Below are 16,808 nucleotides of genomic sequence, written 5' to 3' on the forward strand. Positions count from 1 at the left end.
TTGAGGTGTGAAGAACAGGTAAATGACTTGTCACACTGTTTCTGAAGGCTCCCTCATCAGAATGGATTCTCCAATGCTTATACAGACATGAGGGATTGACATGCCTTGGTCTTTTTCTGCACATGTGTAGGGTTTCTCTCAGGTATGAATTGTTTGTTGAGCAAGAGCTGATTGAAACATAAAACATCTGCCACATCCTTCCCACGTGCAGGCAAGCTGTCTGAAGACTTTTATGTGTTGTAAGTTATGAAGAACCTTTAAAAGTTCTTTCGACATCTCTCACATTCAGATGGTTTTCCCTCAAGACGAATTTTACGGAGGTTAGAAAATGTTGTCTGAATAGTAAAGCACCCTCCACACTCACCACAGGTGTACTGCTTCATTCTCTTATGGGTTCTCGAATGCTGAGTAACGTCTGAAGGACTGGGAAAGGCTTTGCCACATTCTTCACACTCATAGGGCCTCTCCTCAGAATGAATTCTCTGGTGTCTCTTAAGGTCTGAAGAATAGTAAAACATTTTGCCACATTCTTTGCACTGGTAGGATTTCTGTCCAGTATGAGCTTTCCTGTGCCGACTAAGGTGATAACCCCTGCTGTAGGCTTTGCCGCATTTCTCACAGGTATAGCATTTCTCTCCGGTGTGAACTACTTTGTGTCTACTAAGGGCTGAAAGATTACTAAAGGGTTTTTTACACTCTTCACACTTGTATGGTTTCTCTCCGGTATGAACTCTTCGGTGTGTTGTAAAGTCTGCAGGACTGGAAAACTTTTTGCCACATACTTCACACTCGAAGGGCTTCTCTCCAGTGTGAATTTTCTGGTGGTTAGTAAGTGTGGAGGGCATAAGAAAGGCCTTNCCACATACTTCACATTTATAAGGCTTCTCTCCACTGTGAATTTTTTGGTGGTTATGAAGTATGGAGGGCAGAGAAAAGGCCTTGCCGCAAATGTCACACCTGTAGGGTTTTTCTCCCGTGTGAATTCTCAGGTGCTGAGTAAAGACCGAGCTCTTAGCAAAGGCTTTGCCACATTCTTTACATTTATAGCGTTTTTTTCCTGGTGAGTACAAGTTGAGATAAGAAGAAAAGCTTAGGAACATCTGTCATATTTATAATGCGTATCTTTAATACAGAGGCTTTAACTCATTTTCATGGATAGATAAAAAACAACAACACATCACAACACCTATATCCACTGATACTATATTTAGAAAATAAAGCAGATGAAAATCATTAAACTTCAATTGAAATAAGACAATGACAAAACAGAGTATAGAAAGGGTAGGACATAATTCATACTTAAATAGCTATGAAAGTTTTTGTAACATGGGTAGGAATAGAAACTCCTCAGGAATTATGATAACAGAATGGAGTTATGATAAACAAACATAGAAACTGTCTGAGTCCATACACTTGAAAATGACAAAGCAGCCAAACTAGGAAAACAAAGTTAATGATGATTGTGTGAAACTGGGCGGACATGGGAAGAGATGATGTGTTATCCTAAGTATGCAGTTTTAGTTGTGGAAGATAGAAAGCATAAGCTGTATAGCTAGAGGACTGTCTGCAAACCAGCAAATAGTATGCTTTATCAACTTAAGAGAGCAGGCTTTAGGTTATATTCTAATGATAAGACAATATACCAAAAAAATATTATTAGGAAAAAATTTCAAGTTATGCTATAAATGACAAATTTTGATAACTGGATACACCTGTCAGTTAACTAAATTAATTGAACAATTAAAAGTAGCCTAATTTCTAAGAACCTTTTATTTACAAGAAAAATAACTCCAGAGTAACCAAAGAAAAGAGAAAATACAGAAAGCATGAATATATAAGGCCCATGTTCACACATGTAAGTAGAAATATACAATACTGCTGGCCACAGAAACAGATATGTTAATATAGATTTTTCACAGATGTTAAAAAATTTTACACCCTTTAAATGTTTTAACTGTAGGTATTCCATCTAAAAATACACACAGTACATCTAATGAGATGCTTTCAGGCAGCCTAAGTAGCAGAACTGCAAATGAGGAACCAAGAATCTAAAACTCACAAAATTCTTAACCGCTGTAGGGAGATTCTTCTAGACTTGTATGGATTTCACCCAAGACTATCTATCTACCCACAAAGGCATGTGTGTTAAATCACTGACACTGTGTGAGGGAAAACGTGAAGATGAATACAATAATCCAGATAGCACTCTGAAAGATAATTTAATTAACAAGATATAAAGATATGACAGAGAAAATGAGGATTCTAGTCAGATAGGGAGAGAGAACTAGAAAAGGAGAGGAAATAAAATAATGGGAAGGTTGTCCAAAGAAAAAGTTATAAATATATGTACAGTACATGGACTTCTGGGTATGAATATACATATATAACTTAAATGATGTTTTCCCATGGAGGCTCACAAGGCTCCCACTGAGACCCAAAGACCATCTAACAAAAACCTTCAGCACCAAGCATGAAAAGCCTTCTTTTGAGCAATTAGTCAAGGTGGTCTGAAAGACTCCCAGAACATTCCAGACTATTGCTAAGGCCTTTGGTTGTTCCTCTGAAGAGGAAGGTGAGTTCTTACCGCTGAAGACACCACAGGCTTAAGATACAGGACCCAGAGGCCCCTGAACTGGAAATGATCAGAATGCCTCCTCTCTGAGGAATAGTTTTCACAGTAACAGAAGGCAGCATGGAAGCTTACCAAGAAGGGAAGCAACCAAAAGTCCTACCCAGTCATGGTGCCTATGAAACACAACAATGGCCAGCGTGGCACAACTGTCAGGGTGCAGGATTGACAAGCATAACACAATAAACTCTTTAGGACTCACTCAACAAGAAAGAAATGCCTGGTACTGGAGACCTAGCCAACCACCTGGGGCAGACTAGCAAAACCATGAATCTTGGAGAAGAACCTACAACCGCCACTTTTCCAAAGCAGCACAGTCCCCACCACTATGTTCTAAATGTTTGTCCTTATGCTCAGAGGGAAGCATCGGCCCCACCCTCATCAAGGAAACTTTTTTTTGCCAAAAAAAAAAAAAAAATGCAGACCATTTCAGTAAACCACAAATGATCAAAATGTAGACTTGGGGAGTCCAGTCCAAGTGAATACATCAGATAGATAGATAGATAGATAGATAGATAGATAGATAGATAGATAGATAGATACGTTGATAGATTGATAGATAGACAGATAGATAGATAAATGCCTGCTGCGCCCAAGGCTTGGGGAACACTGTGAAGAGGGGCTGAAAGATTTTTAAGCACCAGAGGGTCAGGGAGTTTACTGTGGGTCAGTGTCTATCAGAAGCTACACTCAGAGTCTTACCAACTTGACCACCTACACAGGAGCAAAGCAATGACAACCAAGTCTCACGCCAGTGAAGGCAGGGGAAAGGCCTGAGCCCTACACAGAGAACTACAGGCAGCCAGGAAAGAGAGAGGGAGGGAACCAGTGTTCCTCAGGGAAGAGCAGACCCATCAGTCATCCAATACCAAACCTTCAGTCTTCAAATCATACATACAAGTAACATTGTACAGGCCCAACAGTTTATTTAGGAATATAAGTATATGCATGTGACAACAATTAATTAAAGAGGAGGTCGTGAATTGAAAGAGCAAGAAGGAGTATATGGGAAGGTTTAGAAGGAGGAAGGGGGTAATGATATAATCTCAAAAATAATTTAAATAATTTTTTGAAAAAAAATGTATATATGAGTTACTGGATACAAAGGCTTCCTACATAGGTTTTTTAAAAATGTCTGAGAGCCAAGTTTGAGAGCGGTAGGAGATAGTGACGAGCCCATTGCAATGTAGACTGGCATCCAAAATTCAGTATTTTGGCAGTCACTAAAAATGGACAGGAAGAACAGTGGTTGGAGACTTAAAGGACCACCAACAGCTGAGAGATGCTCTTCTTTGACAGAACACATGATTAAAATAGATAGCGGCAGGATGTTTTCCACCAGAAACCGACACCTCAATGTATACTAAGTTAGAGCCTGGCTTTCTATTGGATCTGACCTTCCACTCTGACTCTCACCCCTCACCCCTACACACCTCACCCCTACACACCTCACCCCTACACACCTCACCCCTACACACCTCACCCCTACACACCTCACCCCTACACACCTCACCCCTACACCCCTCACCCCTACACCCCTCACCCCTCACCCCTCCACACCTAGAGGCACAGCTGCTGCTTTTCTCTTCACATTCCAAAGCTCCTGGTTTCTCTCCAGAAATCTGACCAATGAGGGCTTAGAGAAAGAAAGGCCTGTGGGAAGGAAGAAAGAAGGGAATTAACATTTCTACTCCAGTACTGTGCTGGTAAGAGAAAACAAGACCTAAGGGAGGATGGTAGAAAATGAGCTCCCCATAGGGAGCTTCCCCATAGGCATTTTAGAGTACTTAGGAGTTATTCATCACAGATCTTCATTTCTGCCATTAACAAGGAAAACTATAAAATCAGAAAAGAATAAAACATTTTCTTTTCCATGTGTGTTCCATGGCCTGTCCCATTTAATTTCTGGTATGACAACGACAGGAGTCACACACAAATAGATTAAAACACAAGAAGTTAAATGAAATTTAAATGAAATTTGTCTTCGTTGAACCAATTCTCCCTTAAAAGTCGGCCTGCAGGCTGGGGATGGTAGCTCTAGCACATGGGAGGCCAAGACAGGCATATCCTGAGTTCAAGGCTAGCCTGGACTACAGAGCAAGTTCCACAACAGACAGGGAAACCTGGGGGGCTGGGGAAAGCAGACCTATTAGAAAGTGAAAGCTCCTAGATTCCTATAAAAGGAAGTTACATGTTGACAATGAATTAGGAATTCCTTATGGAAGGTATCCTCACCCAGGAACACAAGGTGGCTGTAATTCTCTAACATCACATCCCTGTACAGATTCCACTGTGCAGGGTCCAGGCATTCCATCTCTCCTGAAGAGAAATCAATGGCCACATCCCTGAATGACAGCATTTCTGAAATAAAGATCAACGGATGAATATTACACAATAGACAATTTAAAACCACTAATAGTAATACAAACACTCACAGGCATTATGTGCTCTGAACACCATCCTAAAGTTTCCCTAGGGTAAGAGTTAGAAATGCTTCTGATGTGGGTAAATGATATTACTAATTTATTTTTGATATAGTCACATGATTTCACACCATCTTTAAGAGAATAGTAAAAGATCTGACAAGTGCATGTAGCTACTACACAGTTAGGAATGCTAAAGTGGGAGTTACAGAGACAAAGTTTGGAGCAAAGATGAAATGATGGACTATCCAGAGACTACCCCACCCGGGGATCCATCCCATCATCAGCCACCAAACCCAGAAACTATTGCACATGCCAGAAAGATTCTGCTGAAAGGACCCTGATATAGTGGCCTCTTGTGAGGCTATGCCAGTGCCTGGCAAACACAGAAGTGGATGCTCACAGTCAGCTATTGGATAGAACACAGGACCCCCAATGGAGGAGCTAGAGAAAGTACCCAAGGAGCTGAAGGGGGCTGCAACCCTATAAGTGGAACAACAATATGAACTAACCAGTACCCCCAGAGCTCGTGTCTCTAGCTGCATATGTAACAGAAGATGGCCTATTCGGCCATCACTGGGAAGACAGGCCCCTTGGTTTTGCAAACTTTATATGCCCCAGTTCAGGGGAATGCCAGAGCCAAGAAGTGAGAGTGGGTGGGTAAGGGAGCAGGGGTGGGGGGAGGGTATAGGGAACTTTCGGGATAGCATTTGAAATGTAATTGAAGAAAATATCTAATAAAATAATTTTAAAAAAGGAATGTTAAAGCATAAAATGAATGAGTCCAAAAGGGGATGCAGATCATATGCTTGTATTATGCCCCACTTTATACTAAAGCATAGTGTATGAGAAGTCATCTCTCACCGTGCAGGACACAGAACAATGAATGTGAAGTGAAATTAAAATGCAGATTCTGATGGAGACACTGTGCTCAAGTCCGGCTTTCCTAGTATGCAGAGTTCAGTTGTAATGGTGAATTTGTAGGAGTTTGGAAGTGCTCCTATTTATCTACTTATTCTTATTCAAGAAGTGTAGAATTGCTCTTGCTCCTCTTGTCTTCTTGTTCCTGTTCTGTCCTCTCACCCACCCACCCCCACTTGCTCATGGCCAGTCTCTACTTCTCTACTCTCTCTCTCCCTGTCTCTCTCTCTGCCTTTCTCTGTCTCTACTACCCTCTCAACTCCCCTCTCCATGCCCTGAATAAACTCTATTCTATACTTAAATAATAATAATAATAATAAATAATAATAATAATAATAATAATAATAATAATATAGGATTTAGAGAAATGGCTATAGATAAGCCTGGTAGAATTCTTCCATAAATCTATCTGGGTCTCTGCTTGCTTGCTTGTTTGCTTGCTTGCTTGCTTGCTTGCTTGCTTGCTTGCTTGCTTTCATTCTTTTTTCCTCTATTTTCTTTTTCAGGAAAAGGGACTGGTTTTTGTGTGTATGGTCTCCTCATTTGTATGGACTCAGGTTGCTGGTCTCCTCTTGGTTTATGTGGGTGTTCTGGAGGAATCTAGAAATGGAATAGGGGACAGGTTTCTAAAGTATTCCCTTATAAGGCTTTTGAGTTTCTCCAGTGTCTGCTGCAGTGTTTCCCTGATTATCTTGGTCTGAATTGAGATCCCTCTTTTCTTCCCTTAAGTCAGTTAAGCCAACAAAAACTCTTCTTAATTGTCCTAAGAACCACCTCTGAGTCTCACTGGTTGTTTTTGTAGATTTTGTGGTTTCTATTTTGTCCTTTTATGCTCTCATTTTTACTTTTGTCTACTGAATTTTTGCTTCTTCTTCTTCTTCTTCTTCTTCTTCTTCTTCTTCTTCTTCTTCTTCTTCTTCTTCTTCTTCTCCTTCTCCTCCTCCTCCTCCTCCTTCTTCTTCTTCTTCTTCTCCTCCTTCTCCTTCTCCTCCTCCTCCTCCTCCATCTTCTTTGTAATTCTTGAGTTGTGTCATCAAGTTATTTATTTGTGTTCCTTGTGTCTTTTATTAAACATATACTTTTAAAGCTATAAGTTTCCATCAGAGGACTTTAAGTTCATTAAGTTCCAGAAATTTTTTAAAATCCATAAGATCCTCAGACAATTCATTCCTAAGTTCTAGTCTCTTAGATCCCAACTTAAACTACTACACTCAGCAAAAATTATCTGATGCAGTTGAAGGAGAAAGAACTTTCTAGGATACAAACAGGCTAATTCATGTGGATCAAACCAGTCCAAAAAAGAACCCTGGCAGCAATGCTTTAGACTACAGAGAGGAATAAGCAGAGCCAAGACTGTAGGAAGAGAAGAAAGGAAGGTACAATCACTCAGACACAAAGTGTGACAAAGAATGCCAAAAGAGGGGTTGGGGATATGGCTCAGTGGTAGAGCACTTACCTAGCAAGCACAAGACCCTGGGTTCGGTCCTTGGCTCTGGAAAAAAAAAAAAAAAAATTCCAAAAGGAAAAAAAAAAAAAAACTAGCCAGACAGTGGTGGCGCACGCCTTTGATCCCAGCACTTTGGAGGCAGAGGCAGGCGGATCTCTGTGAGTTCTAGGCCATCCTGTTCTACAGAGAGAGTTCCAGGACAGAGGCTACACAGAGAAACCTTCTCTCAAAAACAAACCAAAACAAAAACAAAAGAAGACAGCAGTACCTGGAGTGGGCAAGCAAGCAGCGCGCTGCCCTTGTACCTGAACCGCATCTGTGCAGGAGGGTATACCGTTTATTTTTCTTTTATAACACTGTATAAAAAAAAATGAAGTGAATTTTACAAGTTGGATTTCATCCAATTTTAGATGACCTTCTACTGGAAGGGGGAGAAGAGTATAGAGAAAATTAACATATTTGCATCGAAATAGTGCTGAGATCTGTTTTTATAACTGAAATAAGAAAATCATGAAGCCAGACATAGAAACGTCGTGAAATCATATTTACATCTGTTGCAGCAAGAGTTAAGATGGGGACTTTGCATGAGGAAAAACCATGACGCATGCGTGACTCCGACAACAGGAAAAATGTGTAACTACGCAGAACACGCATTTGGCTGAGGGTGGTGCTTTCGTTCTTTCTATGGACAGCACTGTGACGTGCATGAGAGAAATTAATGCGGCAGCTCTTCATTTCTACATTAACTTTCTTCTCTCATTTGTTTTTATTCACCTGTCAACTGTAATAAGTTTTCTATAAAATATGAATTCCATGAACAGCTTAGGTTCCACGTATAAAGCCAAACTACACTTAGTTGGTTTCAATCTCATTCCACACTCCCAGTACATCCCAATACATTCTTCCCGTCAAGTGAGAGCTGAATGGATTTCCTTCCGATGTTCTATTCCTAGCTCACATACTGAAGGCTGACTGAGCCACCACCCAATGGAATAACTTTCTCAGAAATACAGAAAGATCCAAATGTTCCCACTGGAAATGTATGGTGAGTGTTGACCAAGACAGAACGTGCCAGAACAAACTTTTGTGAGGAACCCACAAACTGCTGCTCAGGTGCAACACAGAGGAAGATGACAAATTGAGGGCATGTCCATCAAAGAACAGCAAGGACTTGGAACACAGCTCCAGGGAGAAGTTCTTACTCAGATATGTGAGGTCTGGGTTCCTTTGACTCCCAGCAGGCAGGAGGGAAAGGATGCCATGCGTGTCCACTCCCTGTCCACATGTAGAGCAGCAAGGTACAACTTGGAGGACAGCCTCTGACATTCAGGCGTTCTTCTCCAGATGTGAAGAGCGAGCGGTACAGGCTTCCAACTCCTGCAGCGTTTCAGGTCTGACCAATGCATTGAGTCCTGATTTGCCTTCCTCAGTCAGCCAAGAGAAAGAGTACCGAGCGATGGATCAAGGCCCAGGAGACATGATCCTACAATACTTCACAAGCTCCAGTAACTGTACCCCAGGGCAGTCACTCTGTCCAGACTGATGATCCGTGTCCCACATGGTGGAAAGAAACAAATCTCTAACCTCTCTTCTGGCCTGCTGAGGAACAGCATGGCAAGTGGCTCCACGTGTATCCATAGACACACGGTCCATCAGCCAGCCAATCAACACAGTAAACAGCACGGACAGGAATGTAATTAGATTCATGTGACACAACACAGAAGAGAGAGAAAAGAAGAGTTCAGGGTCATGGCACACATCTTTCAATTTAGGTCTTGGATGAGGCAGACACGGCACCAAGTGTTCGAGGTAAGCCTCGTCTGTATGGGGAGTTCAAGGCTAACATGTGTTGTGTAAACTCTTCCCTCACAAGAACGAGGCAGAGAGGAATGTGGAACAAGATTTTAGAAAATGTGGTCTTTAATCTTACGTTCTTTGAAAAAAGTGAACCATACAAATTAAAACCGGTATTTCAACAAATACCTACGAGCCTACATAACCCTAGAGAAATTCACATGGGGTGAAGACAGCACTGGCTCCTGAGACCGAAGGAGCCTCTCAAACCCTCACTAGGCTCTCTCTGCAGAAACAGCACTCGGGGAAGCTGAGGGACGCCGCGTTACAGTTGACAGTTGAAAAAGAACAGCATAAATACACAAGCAAAGCCTAGGACTGTAAGCTTTCCAAGCAGCTGCTCCCTAACCGACTTGGAAAAGAGAGGAGGCCACAGAACAAAGGGCTTGTTCTAGATCCTCTCATGTGAAGAGAGCCAAGAAGCCTGTGTAAACAATTAGTAGCCTGAAAAACACCTCCCATCAGAAGAGCAGGTGAGAGGCTGAGGAGATGGCTCAGTGGTTAAACACGCTGGTTGTTCTTCCAGAGGACCCATCTGTGGGCTCACAGCCATCTGCAACTCCAGTTCTAGGGGACCTGCCCCTCACCTGTCTTCAATAGGCACTAGACATACAAGTGGTTTTATATATATATATATATATATATATATATATATATATATATATATAGAGAGAGAGAGAGAGAGAGAGAGAGAGAGAGAGAGAGAGAGCAAAGGAAAACAACGGAGAAGGCTAATGAATCCCAAGTCACAAGAAGTATCAAGGAAGTTGTTTAATAGAAAACTCAGAATTGTCTTAAGAAAAAAACCAAAAAATAATTAGACATTTCCACATGTGAGAGATGAGAAGTGCACCCTTCACTGTTCAAGGGTGGCCACCTGTCAGCAGGAAAACTGCTCAGCTCATAGACCAGCAAGAGCAGCCTGAAGATAGAGACACTTCCCTGAGAGAACTCGAGCAGGTCCCCAATGGAAGAATTAGCTGCAGGGAACACTACCTGATGCTGCCCCACACGGACCCACCACAGCACAGACCACCACTGTCACTGATAGAAGCCTGTTCTTCTCAGGTCACTGTGGGCTGCCTGTGGGTGGAGAGCAGATGGCCTGTCACTATGGTCTCGTTAGGTGGATTTTGGCTAAATTCATGGAAACATTTCAGGACACTTAAGCTTAAGCGTGACTGTTTACTTTCTAGGTGGAAGAAATGCAACGCCTTTCTGGCCAGGGAGCAAAATGTGATTTCTTGGGAATTGCTGCATATCTCCCCTAATCCCCTAATCGGAATATGGAATCTCACTGCCCCCTCCTTCAGTGGAACCTGGTTCTAGACACAAGCCTAGAACAAAAGAATAGAGAGAAGTCACAAGAAGTGGCATCTCCTGTCTGTGTGCCTCCGAGACATTTAGTGAGAGAAGTCCTGACAAATCCTGCCCTTCTCGGGTTCATCGTCCCTGTCCACTCCTTTTCTTCTCCTCGTTCTTTAAACAAGAACACTGGGTGTTTTACAAACTTTATAAACACGAGTACTCCACGTGGCTATAAAGTGCGGGTCGTGACCAGAAACTCCACTTTGTCTAGACGGGCAGAGAAACCTGGCTACAGCCAGGAGTGAGTCAGCTAGTACCAGGATGCTTCCACAGCCAAGCTGGAGAGAGCTCCCAGCCTTGCCTCAGCCTTGATCCTGGATGGACTGAAGCAGCAGCAGACTGATGGCTGCTCCCAGCATCATCGCCGCCGTCCTCTCCGCAGTGCTGACTTAAGTCCTGACTCTGCAGCCCAGCCTAGGTTTGAACAGCCCCTCCAAAGTGAGCTTCTCCCTATTTCTTAGATGCCCCGTGACAACTCCTTCAAAGATGGACCTACCCGTCCACCCTGCACAATCCCTCGGGCCTGGCGGGCTGCTCTGCACCCTGGACCAACCTTCACCTCAGAGATCCAACTCCAGCAGGGTAGTAAGAAACTTGAGTCCAAAGTGGAGGAGGACTCGCTGTGAAGGGCGGAACATGCGCAGAAAGAACTCAAAAGGCGCTTCGGCTTCCCTTGCTTGTTACGTCACATTAGGAGGGACTACATTTCCCATAAGTCTGTGTAATGGAGCTCCAAGAGTCGCCGAATCCCTTGTGAAAGTGATCGGAACACGCAGGCTCTGCCGCTAGAGGGAGACAGTGGAAAGAAATCCGGCTGCTTTTTAAAGTCCTCTGCTCACAACTGCGCTGTTGGAATGTGAAACCTTACAATAATGTTTATTAAATGTACTGGTTACTTCTGGTCACTTTGCTGTGGTTTCACACTCAGCTCTGCTAACTGTAGGAACTTACTGCAAAATAGAACGTTCGTTTTGACTCAATTTTTACTTGGAGATAATTACAAAAAACTAACATGGGAAGTCATCGCTAAGTCTTTGAAATGTGCTTTGAGGACAGGTTCAGCGGCAGCCACCTGGTGGCAGCTGCTCCTGTATTGAAATGAAAAGATCAAAAAGGAATTGGAGGTAGCTGGGTGATGTGACAGGTTCCATGAAGTCAGGCGGCCTTGGTTTTAGTGGGTGACACTGAAAACAGCCCACACAGGAGAACCAAAATCTGTCTTGTGGTGGCAGGGAACACAGAGAAATTATTCCCTGAATACCGTGGTCTCAGAAGTATGTTCCTGGGAACACAAAATGAGCTACAAACTCACTTTGCAGCATGGCTGTCTGGGCCTTCCTGTCTTTTCATAAGGCTTATCACTCCTGTATCTGTCACTGCTGAGGTCAAATCATATACAAACTCTATACATGTTAGTACTTGTGACAGACACTGATTCTCAAGGAAGCTATTTCTGAGCAGAGGCACTGGGAAGTTCATATTTCATTTTCTCTCACCATAAGCCACTCACATTTTCTCTCTATGGTGTTTTTCTTGTTAATACTTCCTTGAATTGATTGATCATGACTTGAGTCATGGCAGGTGACAGATGTATAATACATTTACGTTATAATGTACTCTGGAAATGAATACTACATGCTCTGTGGTAAAGAAGGAGGCAATAATGACAAGAGGATCCTGCAAGGTTAACAATCCGAAGTATGTCTTCAGAAAAGTTACAAAACTACATTCCCGGTATGTCTATGTGCTTCCTGATGAGAGATGTGTTAATGAAGGTTCCTACAATGTATCTGGGGTAGTGGTACTAGCTCAGTATGTGGTGGGCAAAGGGAGTCTTGAAAATCGCACAAACAGTTGGTTTTACTGGATTTTTCAGGAACATATTTTTAATATGACTTTTAGCAGGTATTTATTCATGTATTCTCCTCCTCTTGAATTATTTTGTATGTACATTTTTAATGTGAGGGAATAATATTACCTTCAAATATCTATTACTTTTCTAAAGTAAAAACCTATTATTTAATTTTCTTTTCTTGGTTTAGTCCAAACAAGTTTTCTCTGGGTAGTCCTGTCAGTCCTGGACCTGAATCGGTAGACCAGAATGGCCTCCAACTCAGAGATCCACCACCCACTACCTCCTGAGTGCTGGGATTAAAGGCGAGCACCACCATGCCCAATGGAAAAAATTTTTAATTATATATTTTTCTTTCAATGTTATGTGTGTACATCGGTGTACACATGTATGTAGAATGCATGCATGTACTTTTTTTTTTTTGCACGTGAGCCTGAGCATGTTAGATGAAGGGACCCGATCCTCTGGGACTGCTGCTACATGTACTTGAGAGCCACCATGTGCTTCTTGGAAACCAAACCCAGATTCTCAGCAAGAAGATTAAATGCTCATAACTACTGTAGCCTTCAAACAAACACTTTGAAGTGAACTTGCCAAACATCACACCTAATGGAGAATGTTTCAATGGGGGGAAATTAAATGAACAAGATATTATACAACCTATCTTATTAGAGGTAATAGATAAATTTGTCAGCAGGGTCTAAACATATTCAGCCTGAGAACTTAGCTTCTTGTAGACTTTTCCATAACTATGCCTGGGTTACTATTATCCTACTGGATAGGACTCCCTCTCAGATCCTGCACATACAGTTTGTACCTGCAACGCGGTAGCTCCTCCTTCTCTTGAATTAGTATCAAGGAATAGCATCTCTCAGATGAGTCAGTACCCTTTCAATTAGGTTTCCAGGTAACAGACACAAACATACACACATGTTGGGGTTTGGTCTGACGATGTTTGTATTCATGTTAAATTATATACCCCAAGATCTGGTTGTCCCAAGAAGAGAAAATTCCCACATACACCAGCCTTTGTTGTACAAACCTTACTCCCCAGTTTGAAACGATTAGTTAAATAAAAATCGCTATGAACGATTACTGGGGAGAATAGAGAGAGACAAGGTATAAGTTACTAGGCTGGGGGTTGAAGGAAGAGGTTACAGTGAGTGGGACCAGAATGTGCAGGGCTGGAGCAAGAGACAAGGGTGGAAAGATTATAAATACAATACAGGGGGCTGGAGAGATGGCTCAGTGGTTAAGAGCACTGACAGCTCTTCCGACGGTCATGAGTTCAAATCCCAGTAACCACAGGATAGCTCACAACCATCTGTAATGAGATCAGATGCCCTCTTCTGGGGTGTCTGAAAGCTGCTACAGTGTACTTACATATAATAAATAAATAAATCTTTAAATCTTTAAAAGGAAACAACAACAACAAAAAGAATCAGTACACACACCACTGTGATCCCAGGAGCTCTGCCCCTTATCTTGGGAAAGCTGTAGAGGAGGTATACATGTGCTTAGAAAACAGCTGGGTCAGGTTTGTGAGAGAGGCCATGATGACGGGACTGTGGTAGATGGGGTGGTGTCCTAGAGTAGAACACAAATATTAAATTTCCCACACAGATTAATGCATGGAAAGTGTCATCAAGGCATTTACACACGGAAAGATCAACACATGGGTTCTGAAATTTCTTGGAATAAACCTCATAGACTTGCACTTTTCACTTTGTTCAATTATTTTACACATCTGTGCCCCGACCCACCCTTCACTGAGTGGATTCCAATGTTCGCATGAACTCTTTCTCTAGCTGTGGCATCTTATTCATGTATGACTCACAAAGTATGTCAGAACAGGAGAACAAAGATTAGTTAAGTTCATTTGTATTACTGTGTTCAACACCAAATGCACCTTCATTATAGCCACCTGTTTTACCCTAAGCTAGCCCCATGTCTGTTTTCTACTTTGTATCAGATATAATGTATCGAGAAATTGTCCATGCAAGTGAGCCTTGTTTTCTGATTCTTGTCTTAAGAAAGAGCCTGACATGCTGAATGATAGAGTAACCAATGATGGCTTCAATAAGCATCTTAAAAACATAGTACTCAGTCGTACAATAGCTTCCTGCTTTGTTATTTTTAAGTAAAGAGGATCAATCTGAATTTTTCATCCCCATTCATCCTTCACTCTGTTTCTTGTGATCATTTCTCAACCCCTCCCCATTCCCCTTCACAGTGTTTATAACCAAACGTTCAAGTCGGCAATAAATGAAGCCTTGACAACTTTGCAGGGCTTCCCTCTTCTTTCCTACCCATTTCTCACTTTTAGACTCGGTCCCCCTTGACCCCACAAAATAGCTTGCCTCTCGGGCCGGGATATATATATATATATATATATATATATATATATATATATATATATATATATTTCAACTCTTGCGACCTGAACCCAGTGTGGGACATATAGGCCCCTCCTGGTTGCCTTCAGATCACGATGTAGAAGTCTCAGCTCCTACTCTAGCATCATGCCTGCCTGCATGCTGCCACACTTTCCACCATGATGATAATGGAGTAAACCTTTGAAATGCCAAGACAGCCAATAATAAATGTTTGCCTTTGTAAGGCATGACACCATGCCTTGGTCATGGTGTCTTTTCACTGCCAAAAGATGGTAATGAAACCATCCTGGTTTGCAAAAGCCCCTAGTCCCCTGACAGGTATATCTCCCCTTCTCCGGCATCTGAAAACTCACTGAGTGCAACTTGCAATTAACCAGATGGATTGCCACACTGAGAGTGTGCTGGTAAATATTTGCTGACTTGATAGAAGCTATGATAATCTGGGTAGAGGGAACCTTGATTAAAATGATCTTTATAAGATAAGCCTTTAGATAAGTCAATGAAGTAGTACAAAGATTATTGATTATTTTCAAAGGCTTTCCATCACTGGAAATGTGAATCGTGCTTGTTTAGCAAGGAAACTGAGATAGCCCTTGATGAGCTGGAGGAATAGGTAGAACCTGAAAGCACATGTAGATGAGTTTAAAAAAAGAAAAAAGTAACCTGTACAGAGGTGTGAGGATAGACAAAAGACACATGTTCAGTAAAGTAAGGAAAAACTTCCCAATATACACCAATAAAAATTAATTTTATGGAGAAGAATAAGGGAAGTATGTAAATGGATTATAAAGTCATATAGTAAAGTTCAGTGATCAACTACTATGAAGTCAGCATTTGTTATGCAATCTTCTGGCCAAGGTCAGTATGTCTTCCAAGAAGGTATGGAAGTATCTACACATCTCATGTGCTTTCCTGTGAGGGATGCAGTAATGACTGGACCTATAATGTATCTGGGGAATTTGTACAGGATCAGGATGGTAGACATGAGGAATAGTAAGAACTGCTATAGCAAGAAGTGTATTTCAATGGATTTTTGCTTATCACTGATAAAAAGATCTATCTTTTAAAGTGAAAACTGGCAGTTGTTTAACTATATATATATGAATATTCCTTTCAAATATCATTATTTTTTCTAAACTTGAAACCTTGGTTTTACTTCTTGTTATTGTTCTTGTTTCAAACAGGGTATCTCTGTATAGCACTGACATACCCGAAATTCACTTTATAAACTGGCACTCTAGTAACTAAGAGATCCAACTCTCTGGCCCCTAACAGAGTTGAGTGTATGTAGCACCATGAGCAGCATAATTTTTTAATTATATATTTTATTTTACTTGTATATCTGTCTCTCTGTCTGTCTGTCTCTCTGTCTGTCTGTGGGCTTATCTATTCTACAATAGATTCCTGATGATGTATGAGCCTGATAATGTCAAAATAAGGTATGTTTTCCTCTAGAACTGCTATTATATGTTCTTGAGAGCTACCATATGAATGTTAGAAAACAAACTCATCTTCTCTAAGACATTAATTACTTTTAACTACTGAACAATCTCTTAAGCCTGTAAGCACAAATTTTTCAAGTGATTTAGCTAAACATGACACCTACTGGGGATTGTTTCCAGGAGAGAAAATTAAATGATCAAGATGTAAAAAAAAAAAGTAATAGTAGGAAATAAATTTAAAATGGTGAACATGGTCTAAACAAACATGTTGGTCCTGAGACTCTTGGCTCCAGTAGATATTTCCATAAGTATGCCTGGGTCCCTAATAGTGTGCTGAATGAGCCTCCTCTTTGATCGAATTTTCAGGTTGTGACTACACCATGGTAGCTACTCCATCTATTGAATTACACAGTCAAAATGCAAAGAAATGGGGACCACAGAAGAGTTGTGAATCTACCCTGTATCCTCAAGTATTA

General features: G+C 41.5%; 1 protein-coding gene across 1 annotated transcript in view; it reads right to left on the reverse strand.

Annotated features, from left to right (window-relative positions):
* Positions 1-16,808, reverse strand: part of LOC110329234 (zinc finger protein 501-like) — an 18,625-nt gene continuing 1,817 nt past the window's right edge. The window contains 5 exon segments of the mRNA XM_021208820.2: positions 1-1,057; positions 4,190-4,282; positions 4,865-4,990; positions 10,292-10,357; positions 10,698-10,753. Of these exon segments, the coding sequence (XP_021064479.2) occupies positions 258-1,057; positions 4,190-4,282; positions 4,865-4,990; positions 10,292-10,357; positions 10,698-10,753 (1,141 nt within the window). The 3' untranslated portion in view covers positions 1-257.

The sequence above is a fragment of the Mus pahari genome, chromosome 11 (assembly GCF_900095145.1).
Source record: "Mus pahari chromosome 11, PAHARI_EIJ_v1.1, whole genome shotgun sequence".
In the NCBI taxonomy this organism is placed as follows: Eukaryota; Metazoa; Chordata; class Mammalia; order Rodentia; family Muridae; genus Mus; species Mus pahari.